This window comes from Meles meles, chromosome 8 (genome assembly GCF_922984935.1).
Source record: "Meles meles chromosome 8, mMelMel3.1 paternal haplotype, whole genome shotgun sequence".
NCBI lineage: Eukaryota > Metazoa > Chordata > Mammalia > Carnivora > Mustelidae > Meles > Meles meles.
Window position 1 is genome coordinate 64098636 of NC_060073.1, and position 23423 is coordinate 64122058.

General features: G+C 58.8%; 1 protein-coding gene across 2 annotated transcripts in view; it reads left to right on the forward strand.

Moving 5' to 3' along the window:
* MYO7A (myosin VIIA) overlaps positions 1-23423 on the forward strand; it is a 65444-nt gene that overhangs the window by 24737 nt on the left and 17284 nt on the right. For both annotated transcript variants that reach the window (XM_046016540.1, XM_046016541.1), the window contains exons 14-32: positions 2191-2328; positions 4010-4168; positions 4597-4689; positions 6678-6772; positions 7987-8071; positions 8645-8863; positions 9269-9376; positions 10237-10446; positions 10815-11018; positions 11281-11457; positions 11854-11943; positions 13320-13447; positions 15517-15643; positions 16386-16505; positions 17044-17217; positions 18066-18293; positions 19544-19714; positions 21828-21945; positions 22693-22819. In XM_046016540.1, the coding sequence (XP_045872496.1) occupies positions 2191-2328; positions 4010-4168; positions 4597-4689; positions 6678-6772; positions 7987-8071; positions 8645-8863; positions 9269-9376; positions 10237-10446; positions 10815-11018; positions 11281-11457; positions 11854-11943; positions 13320-13447; positions 15517-15643; positions 16386-16505; positions 17044-17217; positions 18066-18293; positions 19544-19714; positions 21828-21945; positions 22693-22819 (2771 nt within the window). The remainder of the gene's footprint in view (positions 1-2190; positions 2329-4009; positions 4169-4596; positions 4690-6677; positions 6773-7986; positions 8072-8644; positions 8864-9268; positions 9377-10236; positions 10447-10814; positions 11019-11280; positions 11458-11853; positions 11944-13319; positions 13448-15516; positions 15644-16385; positions 16506-17043; positions 17218-18065; positions 18294-19543; positions 19715-21827; positions 21946-22692; positions 22820-23423) is intronic.

The following is a 23423-nucleotide window of genomic DNA, read 5'->3' on the forward strand; positions in this document are numbered from 1 at the left end:
GTATGTCAGAGAGTGATACGATGGAGAGAAATTGAGGAGGGAAAAACGCCCGAGGTTTGCACTGTCGAATAGAGGCCCCTGGGAAAGGCCTTACAGGAAGCCGATTAGGAGGTGGTGGAGGCAGCCGAGGCTGTGGAGGAGGCGCTGCAGGGGGAGGAGCAGTGAGCGTGAAGCCTGTGGGTCCGCCTGGAGCCCTGTGGAGAGCATGAGGCAGGGGCGGCTAGAAGCACGGAGAGACTGGAGGTCAGCGGGCCGATCCCGCAGGACCCTGTCAGGCCTCACCAGGACGGTGGTGCTCATGCGAGGGAAGCTGGGAGCCGTCGCAGGGGCTCTGAGTGGGCCGGGTGGAGCGCTCTGGATTGTGTTTCGACAGCTCTTGGGCTGCCGGGTGGATAGAGGAGCAGAGGGAGGTGTGGAGTGTGGGGGACAGAAGCCGGGAGGTAGAACCAATAAAAAATTTGACGTGTTGGAAATGAAAGAATAGGAGTTGGGGACAGTCCTTAGAGTTCGGCCTGAGCAATCGGAAAGCGGACGTTTCTGGTAGCCCGTGGACACCAGGAGCCGCTCCCGTAGGGCGGATTGTTAGTTGTGCCAGGGCCTGGGCCACGACCAAAAACGAGGCAGATCTGCCTGTCCTCACCAGTCTCACAGGCCTAGGGAAGACAGACAGACAGACAGAAGTAGTTTCTGAGTGATCAGAGAAAACAAAGGTTTGTGTCATGTATGTGCCATTTGGGGTGTGTGTGCACGCGCAGGCGTGCTGTGTGTGGGAGTGTGTGTCCGTGTCGGTGCTGTGTGTGCTCGGCGTAGGGGCTCCAATGCGGGCTGGGTGAAGCCCACCCCGGCCCGCTCCCCCTCCAAGCTGCGGGTCGTCCGGTGCTGCGGCTGGGTCAGGTTCTGGGACAATCAAGGGGGTCAGAGACCTGACAGTCACCTGACCCCATTGCAGACTCCCCAGCTTCCCTGGCCAGATCCTAGAACCTGTGCCAAATTGCACTCACACAGAGGCCGGGCATGTTTCAGAATAGCAAGTGTTTGCTGTTCCCCAGCAAGCTCCGTTTCCGTCTGGGGCATATGGTCTAGCTTCTGTCTGTGTCACACGCTGCTGCCCCCACCCCACCTCACACCTCACACCTCACACCTGCGTGCCTGGCTGGCGGGGCTGAGGGGAGTCAGATGAAATTAGGTCTCATTTAAAATATAAAATCTTACAATAATGATCAAATTCACTGATAAATTCTCACACAGATGCAGCTGGGAGGGAAATAATAACATCAAAATACTTTGGAATTGAGTCTGATTTCTAAGTCTAGTCTCACAGGGTTGGTCTGAGATGCCCTACTTCCTGTTTGTGGACCAGGCCCTCCCCTAGCACCCCCGCCTCGTTTGACAGCATTCTGAGATGGGGACCCCGACAGGGGAGGGGGTACTAGCCAGCTCACCCAGACAGCGGCTGGCTAGCCGGCCTCAGAGCCTCTGGGCCTCAGGACCACCCGGCGGGGGGGCCAGCTGTGTGCCTTAGGAGGCTTATCTGGGCCTGCTGCTGACCGGCTAATCCCACAGGGAAGGGACAGGGCACGGAGAGCCCCCCCCCCCCCCCGCGTCGACCCCAGCACACACATGGGTTCCCAGGCTGCTGTTTACTGAGATGTACTCTATGTTCACCCTCGTCACAGCCCTCGTCACATCTAGCGAGGTGGCGCTGTTCCCACTTAGGAAACAGGCTCAGGGCTGTTCAGCGAGCTGTGTGAGATCGCTCCGTTCAGAGGCAGTGGGGCCCCGGTTTGAATGTCGGTTTGTCTGACCCATCTCTAGAGAGGACCTCAGTGTCCTGAGGTGACCAAGTTCGACTACTCATTTATTCCCAGCAAGGCAGAATGGAGACTGAGAGGGGCTGGGCCTTGCCCAGAGTCCTCCAGCAACTCTGGAAGCGGGATGGGGGGTGGGGAAGCACTCCTCTTGTAGTGCTCCTCCAGACCCAGGTCCCAGGGGGTGCCCCGGGGTGCCTCTGGGGCCCAGAGCCAGCCCAGACAGCCAGTCACAGGAAAACCACAAGTGTCCTGCTACCCAGCTTCTCCAGGGGCGGCCCTCCCTTAGGCCTGAAGCCTGCTGACCTCCCCTGCCGCTTCCCTTCCTGGAGGGCTGGGGGCACAGGTCAGCCCCTCCCATCCCTGTGGTCCGTCCCTCCAGGGCGCCGAGACCAGGAAGCGCTCACCCACACTCAGCAGCCAGTTCAAGCGGTCGCTGGAGCTGCTGATGCGCACGCTGGGTGCCTGCCAGCCCTTCTTCGTGCGCTGCATCAAGCCCAATGAATTCAAGAAGCCCATGGTAAGTGGCCCTGGTCCCTGGTCCAGCCAGCCGGGGCACAGCCTGGGGCAGGGAGGGCACCTGGCCAAGCGGCAGGGTGAGGGCTGGGCTGAGACTTTGTCCTCTTTGGGGAATGGCAGGGCACCTGAGGGGCTTATAGAACCAGTTCCGACTTACCGGAGGTAGCAGGTCTCCCGGAAAGAGCCTTGACTGCAGCGGGCTCCATGCAGGTTCAAATCCTGACTCTACCACCTTTAGCTGGGCTTAGCTCCCGGGGGCCATTCATGAAATATGCATGCAGACTGCCTGGCTTAGGAGTCAGCTGTGGTTCTTGCTGTGGCCCTGACTTTGAAAACCTCCTCTCCTTCCATCCTGCCAACCACCACCTCCTCCTTGAAGCCTTCCCAGATTCCTCTGACTTGTTGGGGATGCCCTCATTTTTTGATTCTGCTGAATAACATTGATTGGCCCTGTTCTATGTGCCTGACATGAGCCAGAGTCTCTCCACAGCCCCATTCCACCTTCCTAACAGCCTGGGAAGGAGGGATGTACCATTGCGATTCCACATTTGAGATGTGTGACTGCAGACCCGGAGACTGAGGGGCTTGAGGCCAGAAGCTGGGAGCCCAGGCCATCCTTCATTTGAGCCCTTTCTTTCCATAACTCTGGGAGGTGTTGTTTACCACTATGCTCTTCCCAGAGGCCCAGGGGGGAAGCTGGGGCCTGAGGGGTCTGGGGAGGGACGGAAGGAGGGAGGCCAGGGCTGGGCCAGGGAAAGTGCCTGGAGGGAGAGGAAACAGGTGGCGGAAGCCAGCCAGCTGTGTGCTGGTCCTGCCCCCAGCCTGAAAACATTGCCCAGAGTGGGCTGGCCTGTCCCCCGTGGGGCTCAGGACTGGGTCTGCTGGGGCATGAGGGTTACACAGCGTTCTCACTCCCCGTCTAGGGCAGGAGGTCTGGGGGAAGGAGGCCAGGGGCCTGCCAAGCTAGTTGGGTAACCTCCTGATCTCAGATGCTTCCAGAACCTTCTCTGGGCCCAGACCTCAGCATCTATTGCCTGAGCCTTAGCAGCAGGACCTTCTCATTGGTCTCCAGCCCCCTCTTGACTGCAGTGAGAGCCAGTGGGTCTCAAATGCAGCTCCAGCCTGGTCACTCCCTGCTGCCCCCAGCCTGGCCTCTGAGCCTTCTCCAGTCCCTCTACAACCTGCTGACTCTGTGCCATGGGGACAATTGTCTCTTCCTTAAGGCGTCTTATTGCCAGCAGCCAAAAGTTGTCAGAAGAGCTGCTATGGGGTTGAACAAGCACCCAACACCTGCACAACCATGACCTTGTCGTGCATTAGCCTCCTCAGTCCCCATAAAGTCCCCAAACACTCCCTGTGCTTCAGGCTTCCACACCTTTGCCCATGTTCCCCCTGCCGCCTCTAGTGCCCTTTCTCCTGACAGGTTAGAGCCCAGGCCACCTCCTCCAAGGAGCCCCCTCAGGGTAGCCCAAAGGGAGTTAGGCTGTTTCTCTTCTGTGCCCCCAAAGATGCAGTTTGTCCCGCAGGAGGTTTTCATTTTGTGCTGCTAAGTAAGCTCGAATGGCAGCCCAGGGTTCAGTCTGCCTTGCTCCTCATCTGCTGGGTGGCTGCGAAAAGGCCGAGCGGGGCTGAGTGCCCTCAGGAGCCACCAGCGCTGATGCCCATGGCTCTGCCCCCGGCAGCTGTTCGACCGGCTCCTGTGCGTGCGCCAGCTGCGGTACTCGGGGATGATGGAGACCATCCGGATCCGCCGGGCGGGCTACCCCATCCGCTACAGCTTCGTGGAGTTTGTGGAGCGCTACCGTGTGCTCCTGCCCGGGGTGAAGCCTGCCTACAAGCAGGTACAAGGCTTGGGGACAGAGATGGCAGGAGGGAGGGGCCCAGCTCTAGGCTGGGCAAGGGCCCTGGTTTTCTCCTGGGGCCGGCGTGCTGGGCTCGACATTAGCTCAGCCACCTCGGGCGTGGCTGGGGAAGTCAGGGATGGGCCAGTAGAGATCACCGTGCTCTGCCGGTGTGGCCTTCACACACGTGGGGTAGTGGGCAACACCAGCGCTGCCCAGTGGGCCCTGGATGTTAGCCTTAGAGAAGACTTTACCATCATCTGGCCCAGCTAAGGACTGATAGTCAGAGAAGGCAGGACCTGGCCAGGGACACACGGCATGTCAGGAGATGCAGAGCTGGAGCCAGAGTCCTGCCCCTTGACCTTGGGAGGGACACTCGGTGGCCTATCTCACTGGTGGGGCTGTCCCTTCCCTTGTGCACCCCCTAGGACGACCTTCGGGGAACATGCCAACGCATGGCTGAGGCTGTGCTGGGCACCCACGATGACTGGCAGATTGGCAAAACCAAGATCTTCCTGAAGGTGAGCGCAGCCTTCGCTCTGTCGGCCTCGTGGGTGTGTGAGTTCCCGTCGCAGTGAGAGTGGGGTCCTGGGGCCTCTGCAAAGAAGCTTGAGCATCAGGTCGGTCAGTGCTGGGCCTTTGTGATCTTCCTGCCCCGTGGTCTGTGATGGGGGGGCGGGTGTTAGGTCTCCTCCGTGGGGGATGGGAAATTGGTTTTAAAGAGCATCTATGATCTGGGGATGAGGTCAGAGGTGGTTCACCAGGGAGGCCTGGATTCAATCAGAACCCTGTGGTTGGTTGTCTGCACTGGGATTTTGGACCGCTCGTTGCTCCTTTCTGAGCCTCATGTTTCCATCTGTAAAATGGGAGGTGTTTGGGGGCAGGGGGCTCTTGAGTGTACCTTAAGGCCCCCTCCTGTGATTTCCTGCCGGGCAGGGCTCATCCTGGCTGTGCTAGACCACATGCTGCCCCCTCCCTCTGTCCTCTACAGGGGCCTATTCACACCATCCCTGAGCAGCACCTGGAGCTCAATGGGGCCGGATTTCAGGATGAGGCAGTTGGGGAGGGGGCAGTGCTGGGAGCTGGACCATGTGGTGTCTTGGCCTTGGAATAGCCCTTGCTGGGAATTGGTGGGGCCCTGGCAGCTGTAGCAGGGACAGTGTGAGCTCCCAGCCTGCTTGCTTCTCCATTCCATTTCCGCTGTCCTGGGCTACGGGCAGGGCTCCTTCCTCCCGTGGGTGGGCGGGGCCCTGGCAGCTGGGGATGGCTGCCGGAGGGAAGGGAAGAGCCAACCCAGAGCTGGAGGGAATCTGGGCTCCTCTAATTCTTCCCTGGCTGAGGGGCCATGGGCCAGTCTCTTCATCTCCCCGGGCCTTCATGTCCTTGTCAGAAGAACAGGTCCACTGTGCCTTGCCTGCTCAGATGGCTGGAGCCTTTTCAAAGAATGTTCTTTGTTGTGCCAGGCCTGGTTGGGGGAGGAGGGGGCGCTTTTTATCCAGGATCTTGTTTAGTCCTCACAGTGGCACTGGGACGTAAGAATGTTATGCCCTTTTCAGAGGCTCGGAGGGAAGAAGCCCATGGCCCAGGAGTGCCCTGACTTGGAGTGGAGAGCAGGGCTTCTAGCCTGTGTGGCGAAGGGAGGAAAGGGGAAGCAGGATGGTGTCTGGTGCCAGAGAGCTCTGAGGACCATTCTTGTTCCCACTGTCACCTCCCAGGGCTCTCCAGAAATGTGCTGTCATTTCGAGAGCCCAGACACGTACTTCTCATTCATTCATTCAGACAGCCTCGGCCCAGCTGCTTCTCCACTAGGCCCTGTCCACAGTGATGTGGTCTGGGATTATTGGACAAATGTGGCTCCATCTCCCCAGGGCAAGGCCCCTGTCCCCACCCCAGCACTTTGCATGGTGTTGGCACCTGGAGACCTTCCATTCATCTGTCTTGACCATATGATGTGGTTTTGTCTAGCTGGAGTGATGAAGAGAGGCTTAGAGAAGTCAGCAGGGCCTGGGTTGTGCAGGGGGGTACCAGGGGGGACACCAGGCTTGACCCCGGGAACCAGGGGTGTCACTTTAAGGTCACCATTGGCTTTATGTTTTGGGGAGTTTCGTCCCTAAAGGAGGGCCGGAGCAGTAGTGACAGAGACTGGGAGAGAAATGGCAGGGCCCAGGTCAGCGAGCCATGTGACAGAGACATGGAGGAAAGTGGGGCTTCGGCAGAGACGGCCATAGGGATGAAGCCAGTGTGTGAGTGGTGGGCTCTCGGACCCTGCCTAGTCAGATTAGCTCCTCCTGGGCCATTTGTCCCATCCTGGCCTCTGGGAGATGGCCCCGAGCCGGGTCTGTCTCCATGGCCATGGGAGGCTACCCATGGGGCCAGAGCAGGGCAGGGAGCTCTCGGCCTGGCCTCCACGGGAAGGGAGGGAGGGCCTGCATGGGCAGCCGCAGCCGGGGGCTGAGCTGGGGACCCTGGGAGGAGGATGAGGGTGCAGCTCAGAAGCTCTGCCCTCCAGGACCACCACGACATGCTGCTGGAGGTGGAACGGGACAAGGCCATCACCGACAGAGTCATCCTCCTCCAGAAGGTCATCCGGGGGTTCAAAGACAGGTGTGTGTTGGGACCAGCTCCCCCACCTTGGCCCACATGCAGATGTGTGCGCATGTGCTGGCCTTGCCTCTGTCCCCTGCACAAACGCCGGGAATAAACACATCCTCTGTGCACGCACAGGAGCAAGCGCTCATGTGCGTAGTGTGCACACGTGATCGTGCAAACACTGACGGCCACAGACATGTGACTCACGCAACCCCACCTGGGCCCCGTCTGCCCAGTGACATGGAACACACCCTCCAAACCGGCACGCACGCGCGAATCCGTGATGCACCCGGGTGACACTCCGGTGTCTCGGATGCCTGATGAAATTTCCCAGAGAGGAAATCTGAGGTTTTGTGACTCACAGAGCATGTTCCGTGTTCCCTGTAAGGGGCACGTGTATGACTGGGACAGCTCAGAGCTGGGCAGGGCTGACTCTGCAGTGTGAGCTGGGCTCCACAACTCCACAACGTGCCCCTCCCTCCCTCCCTCCCTGCCTCCCTCCCCTACCGTCTGTCTGTCCATCATCCTTCAGTTCATCTGCCCTTCCCTCTGCTCTTCTGACCATGAGTCCGTCCGCCCATCTGCTCATCCCCATCACAGCCGCACACTGGTTCATGCACACCCAGGCACCAGCTCCCTGGCTCTGTCCCATGCAGACGTACCCAGCCTTCACTCCTCCGCTGTTCATGTCTACATGCAGCAGACACCTGCTGTGTGACGTGTGGTCTCTCTGTCCTCCATGTCGCAGGGGACTGTCATCCCATACAAGCTGCCTCACGTGTACAGGGGGTCAGCATTGTGCTCGCTCAGAGTCCTGCGGAAGACATGGGCTCTAGTCCCAGACTCCTCAAATCTCACTTTCCTTGTCTATAAAATGGCGAAGTTAGTAATAAGTGACATTCACAGTGTTCAAAGCTTTTAATCTTTATATTATTTCACTTATTATTCCTATGTTTCTTCATTCAGTAAATGCCTTCTGAATGCCCACCTTAGTGGGCATATGTGATGAGGCTGTGAGGCACTCAGAATGGGTGGTATTGTACCCATTTTACAGATGAGGAAACAGAGGCACAGAGAACTCGTATGCCTTTGCCCAAGGTCATATAGCTGGGAGACACCGAGCTGGGACTCAGCCCTGGTCTCCTGACCCCAAACCCCACCAGTCCCCTGGCTGTCTCTGGGCACTATTTCTCAGATCTAAGAGCCTCCATACCATGATGCTATTTCAGATCTAACTTCCTGAAGCTGAAGAACGCTGCCACACTGATCCAGAGGCACTGGCGGGGCCACAACTGCCGGAGGAACTATGAGCTGGTGAGCCTCCCTAGGGGCTGCTCCTTGCCCCACCAGGCCTTTGAACCTGGCCCTGTTGCCATGGCAGCAGGTTGTCTCTGTGCCCAAGGCCTCCTTGGCCTCCTGCCCCTGTCCTTGCTAGCTGTTGTTGCTCCTCCAGCCCAAAGTCCAAGTTGGCTTCTTGTGGCTCTTCCCATCTGGTCAGCAAAGTCTGTGGCTTTTCTTCTGGAATGTTTTGATGGGTTGGGAGCACCTGGGCCATTAGAGACGGTGGAGGGGGCAGGGCGCGGGTGTCACATGACCTCTTGCAGAGTAACTGGGCTGTGGCCTGGGCGCTGGGCTGGGGAGGCAGACAGGAAGGGGGCCCGGCTCCTAGTCTGGGAATGGGGATCCACTGGGGGTGGGGGCCTCCTTCAAGGGAAGTCAAGGCCGCTCCCTAGAGAACTCTTGTATGAGAGGAAACAGAGCCTCACTCTGGAGAGCCCTGGTCCTAGAGAAGGCAGAGCTATGTTTGGGACAGTCAGCCTGGAGCCTGGTGCCGGACTGTCCCATGGGCAGGGCTGGCGGGCTCTGAGCTGCCGGCTCTCCTTGCAGATGCGGCTGGGCTTCCTGCGCCTGCAGGCCCTGCACCGCTCCCGGAGGCTGCACCAGCAGTACCGCCTGGCCCGCCAGCGCATCATCGAGTTCCAGGCCCGCTGCCGCGCCTACCTGGTGCGCAAGGCCTTCCGCCACCGGCTCTGGGCCGTGCTCACTGTGCAGGCCTATGCCCGGGGCCTGATCGCGCGCAGGCTGCACCGGCGTCTCCGGGCTGAGGTGAGGGCTCTGAGCCCCAGCTAGGCTGCGGCCTCTGCAGGGTGCTGCTCGGCCTCAGGCTGGCAGACTCACCCTCGCTGAGACCTCCAGAGGGGATCCAGGATCCCACCTCATCAGGGGACCTGAAGAAGCTACGATCACACCCCTTATTTCCCTCCTCCCAGCCGAGGGCGGGATCTGGAGCCTCAGTCACTCTTGTGGTGAATCTGGGTTGGCTTTGGGAATCAGCGGTGCCCCCAACCTGCCGTGTGACCAGGAGAAATTCTCAGGTCCCTCAGTTTCCCTGTCTGCCAAATCATTCGGCAGGGTCACGCGCCGTCCCAGAACCCAGTCAGGGTGGGGTGGGCGTGGGCCAGCAGCAAGTACCGTGATGGTGCCCACTCGGCTGGCGGCCCGTTCCCTCAGTACCTGCGGCGCCTGGAGGCTGAGAAGATGCGGCTGGCAGAGGAGGAGAAGCTCCGAAAGGAGATGAGCGCCAAGAGGGCCAAGGAGGAGGCCGAGCGCAAGCATCAGGTGAGCCGAGTGGCCCAGCCCCACGGGTGTCTGCTCCGGGGCCCAGCAGCACTGGTGAACCACTCCCTGGGCAGGGAGCCTGCCCTCGCCTGTGCCGCGGGTGCTGGTCCCGGGCAGGGCCTGAGGACAGGGGCTGTGGCTGCAGAGTGAGGGAGTCGCGCCCTCAGGAACACTTTTCCCAGTGGGAGAGAACATGGGCGTAAAAAGCCCGAGTCGGGGTGAGAGCATGCAGCCTGGGAGCCCCCCACCACCTGTGGCTGCCGAGTGCTTGGAGTGGCAAGGGGCTCTACGTGTAAAACTGACGCTAGATACTGAAGAAAGGAAAAAGGGGGAGGATGTGAAACCTCCCAGTACTATTTTAAAAATAATAATTACGTGCTGACATAACATCTTGGAAATATTGGGTTAAAGGAAGTATATTATGAATAGAGATTTCACCTATTTTTTGTTACTCTTTTAAGCAAAGCCGCTACATACATGGCCTGCATTTGATTTCTACTGGACAGGGCTGGTCCAGAGTCTCAACACAACGGCTGTGGGATTTCTGGGTTGGTGGGGTCCCCTCCAGGTGGGAGGCACCATCAGGCTTCCTGGAGGAGATGGTTCCCAGCTGAGCCCTGAAGGGCGGCAGCATCGCTCTGGGCTTGTCTGGAGGCTTCTCAGCAGCCGGGTGCGGGGCGTCTGTCTGCACTGGAGGGTGAGGGTGGGATGGGGCGGGGCTGAGGACGGAGAAGCTGGAGGCTCAGTCCTTGCCAGTTGTCTGGAGCTGGGGACTAAGGCCTGGCTGCTTCCGGGGCATTCCTGGGCTCCCCGAGGAGGGCTTACTCCCTGAGGCTGTCCCCCCATCTCACGTCGGACAGGCGCGCCTGGCACAACTGGCTCGTGAGGACGCAGAGCGGGAGCTGAAGGAGAAGGAGGAGGCTCGGAGGAAAAAGGAGCTCCTGGAGCAGATGGAGAGGGCCCGCCACGAGCCCATCAACCACTCAGACATGGTGGACAAGATGTTTGGCTTTTTGGGGACTTCGGGTGGCCTGCCAGGCCAGGAGGGCCAAGCGCCTAGTGGATTTGAGGTACCAGAGGGAGGACGGGGTGGGGACGGGACGCAGTGTGATAGCCCTCCCTCCTTTTGTTCCTCTTTACGTTAAGGTCCACCTGGTCCCCTCTGAGCAGAGGGCAGCAGTGATGACGTGTGACCCCTGCCCAGCTGTTAGCTTGCTGTGTGACCTTCAGCAGTCACTGTCTCTCTCCAGGGCCATTCACAAACTTTCATTCATTCGTGTATCAAGGACCCTACCACATGCCAGGCTCTGTTTGGGTCTTGAACAGCATGACCCAGTTCCACCCTTGTGTGGGAGGAGCTGGCCCCACAGGGACAGGGTGGGGGAGGGCTTTGGCCTGAGTCTGTTCCCACGGCAGGAAAGCCCTCTGGCCTCCTCAGGATCTGGAGCATGGGCGCAGGGAGATGGTGGAGGAGGACCTGGACGCGGCCCTTCCCCTGCCTGACGAGGACGAGGAAGACCTCTCCGAGTACAAATTCGCCAAGTTCGCTGCCACCTACTTCCAGGGCACGACCACGCACACCTATACCCGGCGACCGCTCAAGCAGCCGCTGCTGTTCCATGACGATGAGGGTGACCAGCTGGTGAGGGCTGGGGCTGTGTGGGTCCCCAGGTGGCAGGTCCCTAGGGTGGGGGGCAGGACAAGGACGGACTTCACCCTGATGCCCGGGCCAAGTGCGCACAGTCTCACGGAGCAGCGGAGCTCCTTGGGAGCAGCTCGGCTCAGCACTGGAGCCCGGCAGCCCCCTGCAGCCCCCTGCAGCCCCCTCCCCAGGCCGCCCCGGCCTACTGGGAAGGCTCAGCCGGGCGCTGTGTCGGTGTGCCCTGATGTGGCTCTGCCCCCAGGCAGCCCTGGCGGTCTGGATCACCATCCTGCGCTTCATGGGGGACCTCCCTGAGCCCAAGTACCACACGGCCATGAGTGATGGCAGTGAGAAGATCCCCGTGATGACCAAGATTTACGAGACCCTGGGCAAGAAGACCTACAAGAGGGAGCTGCAGGCCCTGCAGGGCGAGGGTGAGGTGAGGCCCAGCTGCCAACGGGTCTGTCCGTGTCCTCCCGGGCCCGTTGGAATGGCCGCCTGGCGTCCCTAGCCTCAGGGGCTCCCCAGAAGGAGCATCTTAAAATTGGCCTCTGCCTCACCTCCCTGACCCCGCCCCTCCTCTGTCTACCGGTGGGAACAAATATGCACACATTTTGTAAACTGCAAAGTGCAGATCGCACCTCCCGAGCCTCCGTTTTCCTGTCCATCACAGGGCTGGTGCAGGAAGTGGGGGATGAGCGGGCAGCAGTGTGGGGTCCGCCTCGTAAACATTAGCGTGGAGGCGAGCCCAGCTTCTAGCCGTAGCTCTGGTGTCCTTTGCCCTTGTCATTACTCGGGGCCCAGTCACTTGGGCCTGACCGCATCTGTCCCACAGACGCAGCTACCGGAGGGGCAGAAGAAGAGCAGCGTGCGGCACAAGCTGGTGCACCTGACCCTGAAGAAGAAGTCCAAGCTGACAGAGGAGGTCAGAGCACACCCTGGAATGCCCGAGGACACTCAGGGTGGGGCCCGGCTGAGCTTGGGGACCACGGGGAGCCTCTTCCCAGAGGCATGGGCTGGACTGTGTAGGGAGCCACTGGGCAGATAGGAGTGCCTGGAAGGGGACAGTGAGCTCAGGCTGGGACCAGATCCAGGAGGACTTCCCAGAAGAGGGGCCTGGAGAGGGCTGGAGTGGCACATGGTGAGAGGGAGGACATTTCCTGCCGGTGCAGGGACCCAGTTCATTTGATCCAAGGACCTTTCAGACACTGCGAACTTTCTGGGGGTAAGAGTGCCCATGGGGCGTTAACACTACTAATTTGTTTGAACTCTCATTCAGTCACCTGTCCTTTTCGGAGCTCCATCCTGGCCCTGTGTTCCAGGACTGTGCAGGACAGGAGGGCAGCAAATAACCAAGGCATCTGCAGTAGAGGGGACTGGCTCCCTCATCCCCCTACATTCCCACACATCAGTCCCTCTGTCTAAAATTCCTCCTTCCTCTTTTCTGCCTGGGCGTCACCTCCTCCAGGAAGCCTGCCCAGATCCCTCTGCAGTAGAGTCACGCTCCTCCTCAGGGCTTCTGTAGTCTGCTTTGCCTCTGCCATTGTCCTCTTCCCCATCCGAGGCTCAAATCTAGTCCTACAGCCGCATGGCCCCAGATTTGAATGCCAGCTCTGCAGCCGGTATCCAAAGGGCCAGGTTTGGTGGGGAAGGGTCGTGGAAATGCCCACCAGTGGGCTCCAGGGAAGGTGGCGTGAGAGCATAGCCGTGGGTGCTCCATGGAGGTGAGGCCCTCCTCCGCTCCTCCCGCCTGCAGGGGCACACTCCTACTCAGTCTGGGGCTCCAGGCAGGGTGCGGGCTGGCATGGTGGGCTGTGTGGAAACAGGAGAAACGTGTCTGTCAGAACCCAGGCCTGGAGCTGTTCACATGGACACCAGAGCCCCAGGGATTGGAGATGGTGACTGGGTGGTTGGACCCATGGTGTATGCTGCTGTCAGAGTTGTGGCCCACCCTGGAGAGATAGGGGTCCCACCAGGAGTCAGAGGAACAGGTCCTTGTCCTGGCTGAAAAGGCTTCCCTGGGGGAGGCGGAGGGTTCAGGGAACATGCCGAGGAGGCTGATCCCTAGCAGGTGGCACCAGGCCAGTGCTGCCCAGCCGTCTGGGCCTCATCAATGCCATGTCAGTTCTGCACAGGGTCGGGGAGGGCACAAGGCTGGGGCCATGATGGTGGTGGGGAGCCCACCCTTCCAGCCCCTCTCAGGATCTGCTCTCCAGGGGAGTGGGCAGACTCCCACATGAGCCAGGGACCCCCTCAATTTACCCTGCCCGGGGCTGAGCCTTGTCCCCTCCCCCTGTCCAGGTGACTAAGAGGCTGCATGATGGGGAGTCTACGGCGCACGGCAACAGCATGCTGGAGGACAGGCCCACGTCCAACCTGGAGAAGCTGCATTTCGTCATCGGCAATGGCATCCTGCGCCCAGCGCTCCGGTCAGTGTCCGTGGAGCTGCAGGCTTGGGAGGCAGTCCGTGCTTCTCAGAGTGGGGCCCTGAAGGGCTTCGGGGGCTGAGTTGTGGCCTTGTCACCTTGGCAATGGATGAGGCCAAGCCAGCCTGGGTTTAGCTCTGCTGCTAGCTCTTCATGTGACTTTGATGGAGTCATTTCATCTCTGTGGGCCTCAGTTCCTTTACCCGTACAGAGAGAATAGCCCAGCACCTACCTCCTAGGCATGTGGGCAGATGGAACTCTAGAGAGCGTGTCAGGCCCCGCGGTAGACACAATTGTTCTCATGATCAGATGCATCTCTTGCCATAGGCCCAGTCCTGCCAGCTCCGGCCTATGGGTGGGGTTCCTGCAGCCCATGTGCCTGGGAACCCTGCAATGGCCTCCTTTGTTCAGGTCCGTAGGGTGGTGGGGAGGAGATAGAGTGATCTAAGAGGCACCAGCAGCAGTAAAGGAATCAACTCAGCTAAGTCAGTGGAGGGAAGACAGCTAGGACTTTGCTGAGGACTCCCTCAGTGTAAGATGGTGGTTAGGAGAGCTGATCCTGTGAATCTTTGCATACTGGCTGGGAGGACAGCAGGATAGGACTGTGGCAGAGGCTTGGGCCCATTTCACTGACTGAAAAACTGAGGTCCAGAGAGGGGAAGAGACTTGCCCCAAGGCCCTAGCCTCCCAGACCTCCTGGCTTCCAGGCATTGCTGCTGGAGGCCAGTTACTACCTCACTGGAGATGGTCAGTCACCCGGGGCCACCTGCCTCCGGGAAGAAAAGGTAGCTGCCCAAGGTGTGTTAAAGGGGCAAGAATTTGCCTCCCAGTTGTCTCTTAGACCTAAACTTGTCCGTCCTGGAGAACACAATGCCTGAATCCCTGGGCTGAGTCAGAAGGCTGGGTGTTGAGTCTCTGAGGACCATGGCTAAACCCTCCCTTCACTTGGCCTTAGCTCCCAAGTGTAAGTGAGAAAGCTTTCACTGATCTGTGATGAGATGGGAAAAATATAACGTAAATCTGATTTATCGAAAGAAATGTTTTTGTTCTAAGATTTTACCCTTCCTGCTTTTTGGATATTAAAATTACATTTGTTTTATGAAATGACTGTGATACAGACAGTGGGCAGATTGTGTACGTTGTGTTTTAAATGACCTTATTTGTCATGATAAAAAGCGAGCAACCTCAGAATTAATTTTGAAGTTGCACTGGCCCCTGAGCCCTGAAGATACAGGGAGCCGCTGATTCAGATAATTACCCCTTCCTGCCCTGGCCTGCTTTTCTGAGAGGGACACCCAGCCGTGCGCGCCCCCTGGTGGTCATTTCGTTATCGACGTCCTGTCCTTGGTTCTGACCCAGCAGGCAGCAACTTGCCCTGGCAGCTAGCCTTTATGGAGGATTTACTGTGCCAGGTGCTTTCTAAGCCTTGGCTCATTTTTCTTTGCAGAAGACCTGCAAGGAAGGCTGTATCTTTCCATTTAAAGTGAAAACAAAACAAAACTACCTTTATTGCTTTGATCTGATTCACAAAATTAATACATGGCCACTTAAGCCCTGTATTCAAACATTACGGAAATACAGTGAATGAAAGTCAAAGCCCTACCCCTTCCACCTCCCAGACAGACTCCCCAGATGTGTTTGCTGTTTTGGCTCTTCCAGTTGCCATCAGTAGAAATTGTCCCTGTTGCCATGACTGTGGGCAGGGCTCAGAGAAGACAACTCACCTGCTCAGGCCACCCAGCTGGTGAGGGACAAGGCAGGGACATCCCATGCTTTTCATCAAGGTGATCACCAGCATGACCCAGAGCAGGAGGCGCACCTCTCTCTGGGTCCTGGGGACCTGGCTGTGGACTGGATTGGAGTCAGGAGCATGCTTTGTGCCTGATTCATCTGCCTCCAAGGCCAGACCCTCTTCGTGGCTCCATAGCCTTCCCAGACCGGCCACAGGCTGCTGCCTCCTGGGTGGTCCAGGGCAAGCAGGAGAGGACAGCATGTTGTGTGTCCCACCAGTGGCTGGGCGGGGCCGGGCTTCTCTGAGGCTGTCTCCCTTCCTTGCTTCTCTGCCTGTCTAGGGATGAGATCTACTGTCAGATCAGCAAGCAGCTCACTCACAACCCCTCCAAGAGCAGCTACGCCCGGGGCTGGATCCTTGTGTCTCTCTGTGTGGGCTGCTTCGCCCCCTCTGAGAAGTTCGTTAAGGTAGGGAGACTCTTGGCCTCCTGGGGCGGGAAGGGAGTCAGAGGAGAGAACGAGGGGAGGAAGCGCCGTGGGGCCCGGCAAGGAAGCCCTGCCTGGACCATCTCCTCCCAGGCCCACAGACTCCCCTCCCCACCCCCCTGACCCATCCTGGCCCTCCTCCCAGGCTCCAGCCCTTCACTCTCTTCTCCCCTCAGCCTCTTTCTATTTAGGAAGAGACTGAGTTTGACAGCAGCATCTCCAGACCCTCCACTTAGGGTTTTGGAGCAGACCCTGTGGTGGGTCTCAGGTCCCTTCCTTGAGTGCACTTCAGTGCCAGGCCCTGGGTGCTGGGGACGCAGAGGCAGAGCGGGTCACAGCAGGACCAACCCCGCTGGCCAGCGCCATGAGGAGCAGAGTGAGGAGGAGAGTGTTTTCGCAGTCGGGGGGAGTCAGGGAGGTGGGCCCAGCAATTAGGCCAGGAGAAGAGAGGGGGAGTGGTGTGTGGGGTGAGACAGGAGGCACGGCTGAGACTGGACAGGGTGAGAAGAACATGGTGGCCTTGTTGCCAGCCTGAGGCACACAGACTCCATCCCAAGGGCAGCAGAGCTGAGCCCCAGAAGCAGTGGAGGGACGTGGATGACTGGGCCTTGAGCGCGTCCCAAGTGTGGGTGGAAGGGCTGGAAGCAGGAGACCTGGTGGCTGTTGTCACATTCTCAGAGGGGAGGCTGGAGTGGGGGTCCCTCAGCCAGTCCTCTGTCTGCAGTACCTGCGCAACTTCATCCACGGGGGACCGCCCGGCTACGCTCCGTATTGTGAGGAGCGGCTCAGGAGGACCTTTGTCAACGGGACACGGACGCAGCCGCCCAGCTGGTTGGAGCTGCAGGTGTGGCCCCGGCCCTACCCAGGCATGCGCGCACGTGTGTGCGCATGTGCGGGCGTGTGTGTATCTAGTGCACTCCAGTGGCCTGGGAACATTCCCCTCTCTAGGATTCTATGGTCCTTTAAGTTCTGGAATCCCAGGTTTGTTGGAACAAGAAGGCGCCCAATGGACTCCCATCGGTTTCACAATCAAAGTGACTTGGGCAGGGGGTTCCCTCTGTGTCTTACTAGCTTCATCTGTAATGTTGCAGGCCCCAGGGTCCTGTGAGGGTTGCATGATGTGAGGGCAGAAGCCCCTGGCCTGTGGCAGCCTCCCAGCCCCAATGCCCAGGCTCAAGGCTTTAAAGGTGCTGTCAGGGCGGGGAATACTGCAAGGCTCCCTGGGCACCTGTGACCAGCTGTCGGGATATCCTGGTGGGATGCCGGGGTCTGAGGCTCTGGGCCAGCTCCAACCCCCTAGGAGCAGGGAGCCAGGAAGCCCAGAGGGCGTGAACAGGTCTGCAGTGAAAAGATCCCCACAAACCCTCTTTGGTCATTTTCAGGCCACCAAGTCTAAGAAGCCCATCATGTTGCCTGTGACATTCATGGACGGGACCACCAAGACCCTGCTGACCGACTCGGCCACCACGGCCAAGGAGCTCTGCAATGCGCTGGCTGACAAGATCTCGCTCAAGGACCGATTTGGGTTCTCCCTCTACATTGCCCTGTTTGATAAGGTGAGACCTCTGTGCAGCGCCCCCTCCTGGCACCAGCCTGCTTCCTGTTCTGGGTCAGCCATGCACTGACTCAGGCCATCTTCGGCAATTACTACCTTCCAGGGCCTTCGTTTCTTCTCAGCCACTGGTAACTCTGCCTCTGCCCAACTCATTAGGACTGTGGAGAGCATCTAGAAATCGGGTGGTGTAGTAGTAGCTGGACACCCAGAGCTCGCTTCTGTCACGTACCTGGGCTGAGTCAACCCTCCCCTGGTACTGCAGAGAAAACAAGGCAGACACGGACCCGTGTGGGGGACAGGGAGCCACTTAACTCTCTGAGATTCAGTTTTCTCATTTGCAAATGGGAATGTATGTTTCTGTCAGGTTTCTATGGTGGTTTCTGTTCGCTTGTTAATGACCACCTAGAGTGTGTGCAACCCTGGGCACATCTGGGCTGGGGGTGGGTGATTTTGCCTCCACACTCAGCAACGCCACAGACAGCAGAGATGCCCGTCCCCCCCGCCACTCTGGCAGGGTCCAGGGACAGAACCACATTGTCCGACAGTTTGCCTCAGTTTTTCCCACCTACACATAGCTCCCATGTTTTCAGTGGCCATTTGTCTGTCAGGGTTTCCCATAAGGCTTACACTAGGAAATGGGAAAGCCCACAAGGCTGTGCCGGCTCAGAGCCCATGGCTGGGATCCAGAGGTCTGATCCGCTTCCTGGGTGACCCGGACACATCCCTGCTGTTCTCTGAGCCCCAGTTTTCCATCTGGACAAGAACACTTGGCACTGTTGATGGTTCTTTGTAAGTCCTTCCCGGCCTGCTCAGCTTTCCACGGGGTGACCTCCAGCCCTGTGCCTGCAGGTGTCCTCCCTGGGCAGTGGCAGTGACCATGTCATGGATGCCATCTCCCAGTGTGAGCAGTACGCCAAGGAGCAGGGTGCCCAGGAGCGCAATGCCCCCTGGAGGCTCTTCTTCCGCAAAGAGGTCTTCACGCCGTGGCACAACCCCTCCGAGGACAACGTGGCCACCAACCTCATCTACCAGCAGGTGGTGCGAGGGGTCAAGTTTGGGGAGTACAGGTGTGAGAAGGTGAGTGTGAATTTTGCCTGATCTTGCCTGGCTCACAGACCTCTATGTTCCAACTCTCGGCTGAATGTTACTGTCTGGGACCCACCATTAGCTTCTGTGGAGGTTAGGCTGACTGAGGCTGCTTCTAGATTAACTCTGCCCACAGGGATGGGGCCTTGGAAGCCCAGAGTGAACTCTGCCGGTGGAAGGTGCGCACGCTTCTGCAGTGCTCGTGCCTGGGGCAGAGTCTGTGCTTCAGGACGTGCTGTCTTGTTCTGCGCTCATCCAGCGAACCCTGTCCTTTAGGCCAGAGCTTGCAAATGTGTACTCTCTTTGTCTCCTTTTAAAGGACAGGAATGATATGGAGTAGTAACTCGTGTTGTGTTATTTTCAATGGCGGTGATGATGGTTCTCATGGTGCTTATGATTCTGTTGGTGACGGTGATGGGGCAGTAGGGAAAAGGTGATGGAAAGGAAGGGGTGGGTGGCGGCGGCGGTGATGGCGGAGGCAGCACTGGTAGGCGTGTGGCGTGTGGTCAGGGTAGTGGTGGTGGTGATGGTGCTGGGGATGTGGCAGGGTTGGTGGCCCGGGAAGGTGCTGGGTTGGTGATGGTGACCGTGGTCGTGGTGGTGCCAGAAGGCATGAGTATAGCCGTATCAGTTGTTGAAATTCTGAAATGCTTTGAATGGGCGGGGAAGCATGTGCTGCCCTCAACACCCCCAAGAGCCTTTCTCTCTTCCGCTTCGGCCGCAGCCCTGGTGAGTCCCCAGGCAGAGGGGGCACAAAGGCCCAGGCCCCATCACCTGGCCCTCGAAAGCCCCTGTGGCACAGCCTCCTTGTCTCTCGCTACTGGGGCCATCCCAGGGAGGGAGGGGTGATGGAGAGGGTAATGTGCGCCCGCCCCTCACTCTGACAGTACCAGCAGCGCCAGGGTCCCCCTTCTCCCAAGCATCCTGTCAGCCCCCGTTGCTGGCTCATGGGCTGGGAATGTGGTGATCAACCCTCACCGACAGCTGGGCCGGCCTCTCTGGGTCAGCTCATGTGCCTCTGCGCTGGTGCTGAGGGCACCAGGAGAAGGCAGGGGTGTGGTCCTGCTCTTGGGGAGCTCATGGTTCCACCAAGCAGACAAGAACTTCTGGGGAATCAGTGAGAGCACAGTTTCCCAAAGCCTGGGGTCGACAGCTGCAGGAGGCAGGGCCCTGGGGCTTCGGGGGTCGAAGGACTTCCCAGAGGGTGTGCGAACAGCACCCTCCTCTCCCTCCCCACCTAGGAGGATGACCTGGCCGAGCTGGCCTCCCAGCAGTACTTCGTAGACTATGGCTCCGAGATGATCCTGGAGCGCCTCCTAAACCTCGTCCCCACCTACATCCCCGACCGTGAGATCACGCCCCTGAAGACGCTTGAGAAGTGGGCCCAGCTGGCCATTGCTGCCCACAAGAAGGTAGGAGGACAGGGCTGGGTCTGGGGAGAGGGGCTCTCTGGTGACCTGGGCTGGGGGCAAGGATCCAGACAATCAAAGAGGTCACAGCTCTCACTGGACATGTGTCTGCCTGCAGGGCGGCTGGGAGACAGGACGGCACCCTCTACCTCCTGCCTCCCCAGCAGCTTTCCTCTGCCGTGGGTGTCTGTGCACTTGTGTCCTATGCTGTCTACTCTGGGCTGGTGCCAGGGACATGGAGATGGATCAAATCCAGCCTCATGAGAGAAACCATGGGCTTTGGGGTGGGGGGAGACCCTGCCCTTGGCCGCAGCTGCATGCTAGAGCTGTAGCTTGGGAGTGTTGGTGTGTGCTGGGAGAGCTTCTAGGAAGCCCACCCTCCTTTCTGCCTAAAAGAGCTCCGGCCCAGCTTCCTGCCTGGAGAACTTAGGGACAGACACTTTGACCCCCTTGCTTGAGGTCCCAGGCTCATAACCAGCCCTGAGTAGCTCTTTCCAAGCTAAGGGGTCTACCCAAGTAGTAGAGGAGGGGTGGGCTGGCTGCTGGAGGGGACCCACAGGCCTCTCCGTACTCCTGGCCCTGGTTATGGGAGACCAGAGTCATCTTTGCACGCAAGATCCTGGGGTCTCTGCAGATGAGCAGTCTTTCAGCTTTCTATACCCCATGCCCTCTTCCCCAGCCAGGGGCCCCATGTGCCTCTCCCACCCAAGTCTTTGCCTTCCCTGGTGAGTTGCCCACAAGCCTCCCCTCCTCTCTGAAACTGCCCCGCTCCCTCTCTATATCTAGGCCTGGCTCTGCCACCAGGCCCTCCCCTTTCCTGCAGCCCCCTGCAGAAGAGATGTGAGTTTTCCTTCCAGCCCTCTGTCTCTTTGTCCAGCCAACCCCCTGCTCCTCACCTCTCCCTCCCTGTCACCTGCGGAAGCCTGTCCACTCCACCTCCCTGATAGTTTCCAACATTCTGCTCCCCCCATCTCCTCAGGGCCTCCTCAGTGTTCACTGTTGTCATGCACTTGGCACATTCTGGGCTGGCTGCCATTGCTCATTAATTGGTTCTGTTTGGGGTGCTTGCCATGTGTCAGGCATTGTACCAGGCCCTGGGGACACAGCCGTGAAGGGAACAGAGGTGGTCTCTGCCCCCACAGCCCACGACTGAGCTTGCTGTGTCTCTCCCTTGGACCAGAGCCTTTTGGCCTGTGTTCCATATCCCAGGGCCATTCTTCTCATAGAGTGTAAAGCTGTGAACTAGCATGGTTTTTAGGGCCCAGTGGGTAAAAACGTTTTTTCTGGGAACAGTTTCAAACTTACAGAGAAGTTGCAAGTTCAAAAACCTGGAACTGTAGGGCCCTCCGCTTTACCCAGACTCACTGGTTGTTCTGCGCTGTGTTTGCTTTATGGTCCCCTCCCTCCGCATATGCACACGTGGTTTCTTCTGACCCTGTCCCGTCCTGGGAGGGCCCTGCTCCCAGCCCTCTCCACACATGGCAGGCACGTGTGTCTTTGCTCACGTTTGTGTAGCGATGACAGAGAGCATGAGTTCCATTTGATGCGCCCAATTCTACTCCAACCCCACCGAGTTGTTAATAGGGTTCCAAGCGATATTTTTAGAGTAAAATGCCAGCGCTTTCATCTTCTGCCGGCAGCACTGCCTCACCCCCTGGCTGCTCCGGCCCTCCCCTGCGTGACGATCTTCCCCCTTCCCAGGTTCGCCTGTCCGGTTCTGCTAACAGCCCAGTCTGCCAGTGGCTGCCTCTTCTACACTTCCGTGTGACCTGGCTCTTCTGTGTTCCTTCCCCACCCCTCTTCCTGGTGTGGCACATACGTGCCTGCTTAGCCACACGTGCCCGTATCCCAGATGCTTCCTCCTCACCCCTGACTTTGGGCCTTGCACACATGCGGGCCAGGACTGTGGGCTTTTCTGTCGCGGCTGAGTTGGGCGCTCCCTGCAGGTGTGACCTGTGGAGGGATGGGGTTGGCTGTGGGCCAATGGGGTGTGACAAGGCCATGTGGCACAGGAGGACACCTTAGTTCCAGGGCTTTCCTGGCCCGGGGGCCGCAGACGTTGGATTTCCAGACAGAGCCGATGTGACATCTTCTTCCACCTGTCCGTCCCCCTCAGGGGATTTATGCCCAGAGGAGAACAGATGCCCAGAAGGTCAAAGAGGATGTGGTCAATTATGCCCGTTTCAAGTGGCCCCTGCTCTTCTCCAGGTTTTACGAAGCCTACAAATTTTCAGGTACCCCCTCAGCCCTCCTGCCTCCCCGCCTTCCTCCTCATCCTCTCCCACCCCGCATTCTGGCTCCAGCCCACCGTGGAAGGGAGGGATAGCCTGAGCCAGACTCCAGTCAGCCCAGCTCCTGCCTGCGGGCTTGCTTGCTTGCTCGTTCCAAGTCAACAAGCGCAGGGTGGCTCCTATCTCCCACAGTCTAGGTGCTTAACAGCACTTTGGGTGAGACGATGGAAGACCTGCTGACATAATTCAGCACCTGCCGTGTACAGAGGCAGGCGGCCCAGAGTCTAGGCTGCGCTGACTCTGAAGCGGAGTGTGGACATGACAGTCACAAACCCACATGGGCCGTTGGTTCAGTCATCCTTGGGGCTGAGTGACCGGGCATGTGCTCCATGCTGGGCCCTGTGCTGGTGTCAGGCGTCACAGAATCACCAGATACCCGGCTGGGGGGAACCTTGGGGCTCAGCTGACTCCCTCCCCATAGCCCACCTCCTTCCAGGGCAGGGACTTGTCCAGAGCTGCACGATGAACAGAGGCAGGGCCAGGACTCAAACAAGCGTCCTGATGTCAGTGCTGTCTTCCCACTGCAATTTGAATTTTGACTTGTAGGGTAGGGAGGTTGTGCTCTCCAAGGTTCAGTTTCCCCATCTGTAAAATGGAAATCTGTTTCCCTCCCTTGGGGGCATAAGGATTGGGAAGGGCTGGGCTGTGAGTGGGGCCGTCTCCCTGTCACTGCCTTGGTCTCTGCCCCAGGCCCCAGCCTCCCCAAGAATGACGTCATCGTGGCGGTCAACTGGACGGGAGTCTACTTCGTGGACGAGCAGGAGCAGGTGCTCCTGGAGCTGTCCTTCCCCGAGATCATGGCCGTGTCCAGCAGTAGGTTAGTCCAACCCCTCCCATGCCTCCCTTCCGTGCAGAGCAAGCTGTCCGACATGGCACGAAGACCCGCAGCAGGGAGGTGTCAAGCCCAGTGCTCTGATTCTGCACTGTCTGAAGCAAGAAGGGGCAGATGGAGACACAGACTGACAGAGGGGAAAGGAGAGGGCTCCTGGAGCTTTCTTGGGGGGCCCGGGGGCCTTTGACAGGGAGTCGCTGCCTCATAGAGGATGTCACTGAGGTGCAGAGACATGTAGTCCCCTGTCCCGGTCCCACATGCTCGAGCAGTTTGGGCAGCACTGTGTAGACCTCTCAGGCACCTCCCCCCCCAACCCCGATCAGGGCTGAGTGGTCTTTATGGGGCATCACTGGCATTCAGAGATGGGTGTGGGCAGCTAGGAGGACGGCCGGGGCAGTCAAGTGTGTACAAAGAGGGCCTGGGCTGTGATTCAGGGGCTCAGGTGGGACTCACGTCCATGTCCTTGCCCCTGAAGTGGAGCTGTTAATACTTGCCTTCGATAACAGTGGTGAGGACTCAAAGTAACCATCCGTGGGAGAGCTCTGGAAACTGAAAGGTGTGGGCACACTAGAGCAGTGGTGAGAGCGGT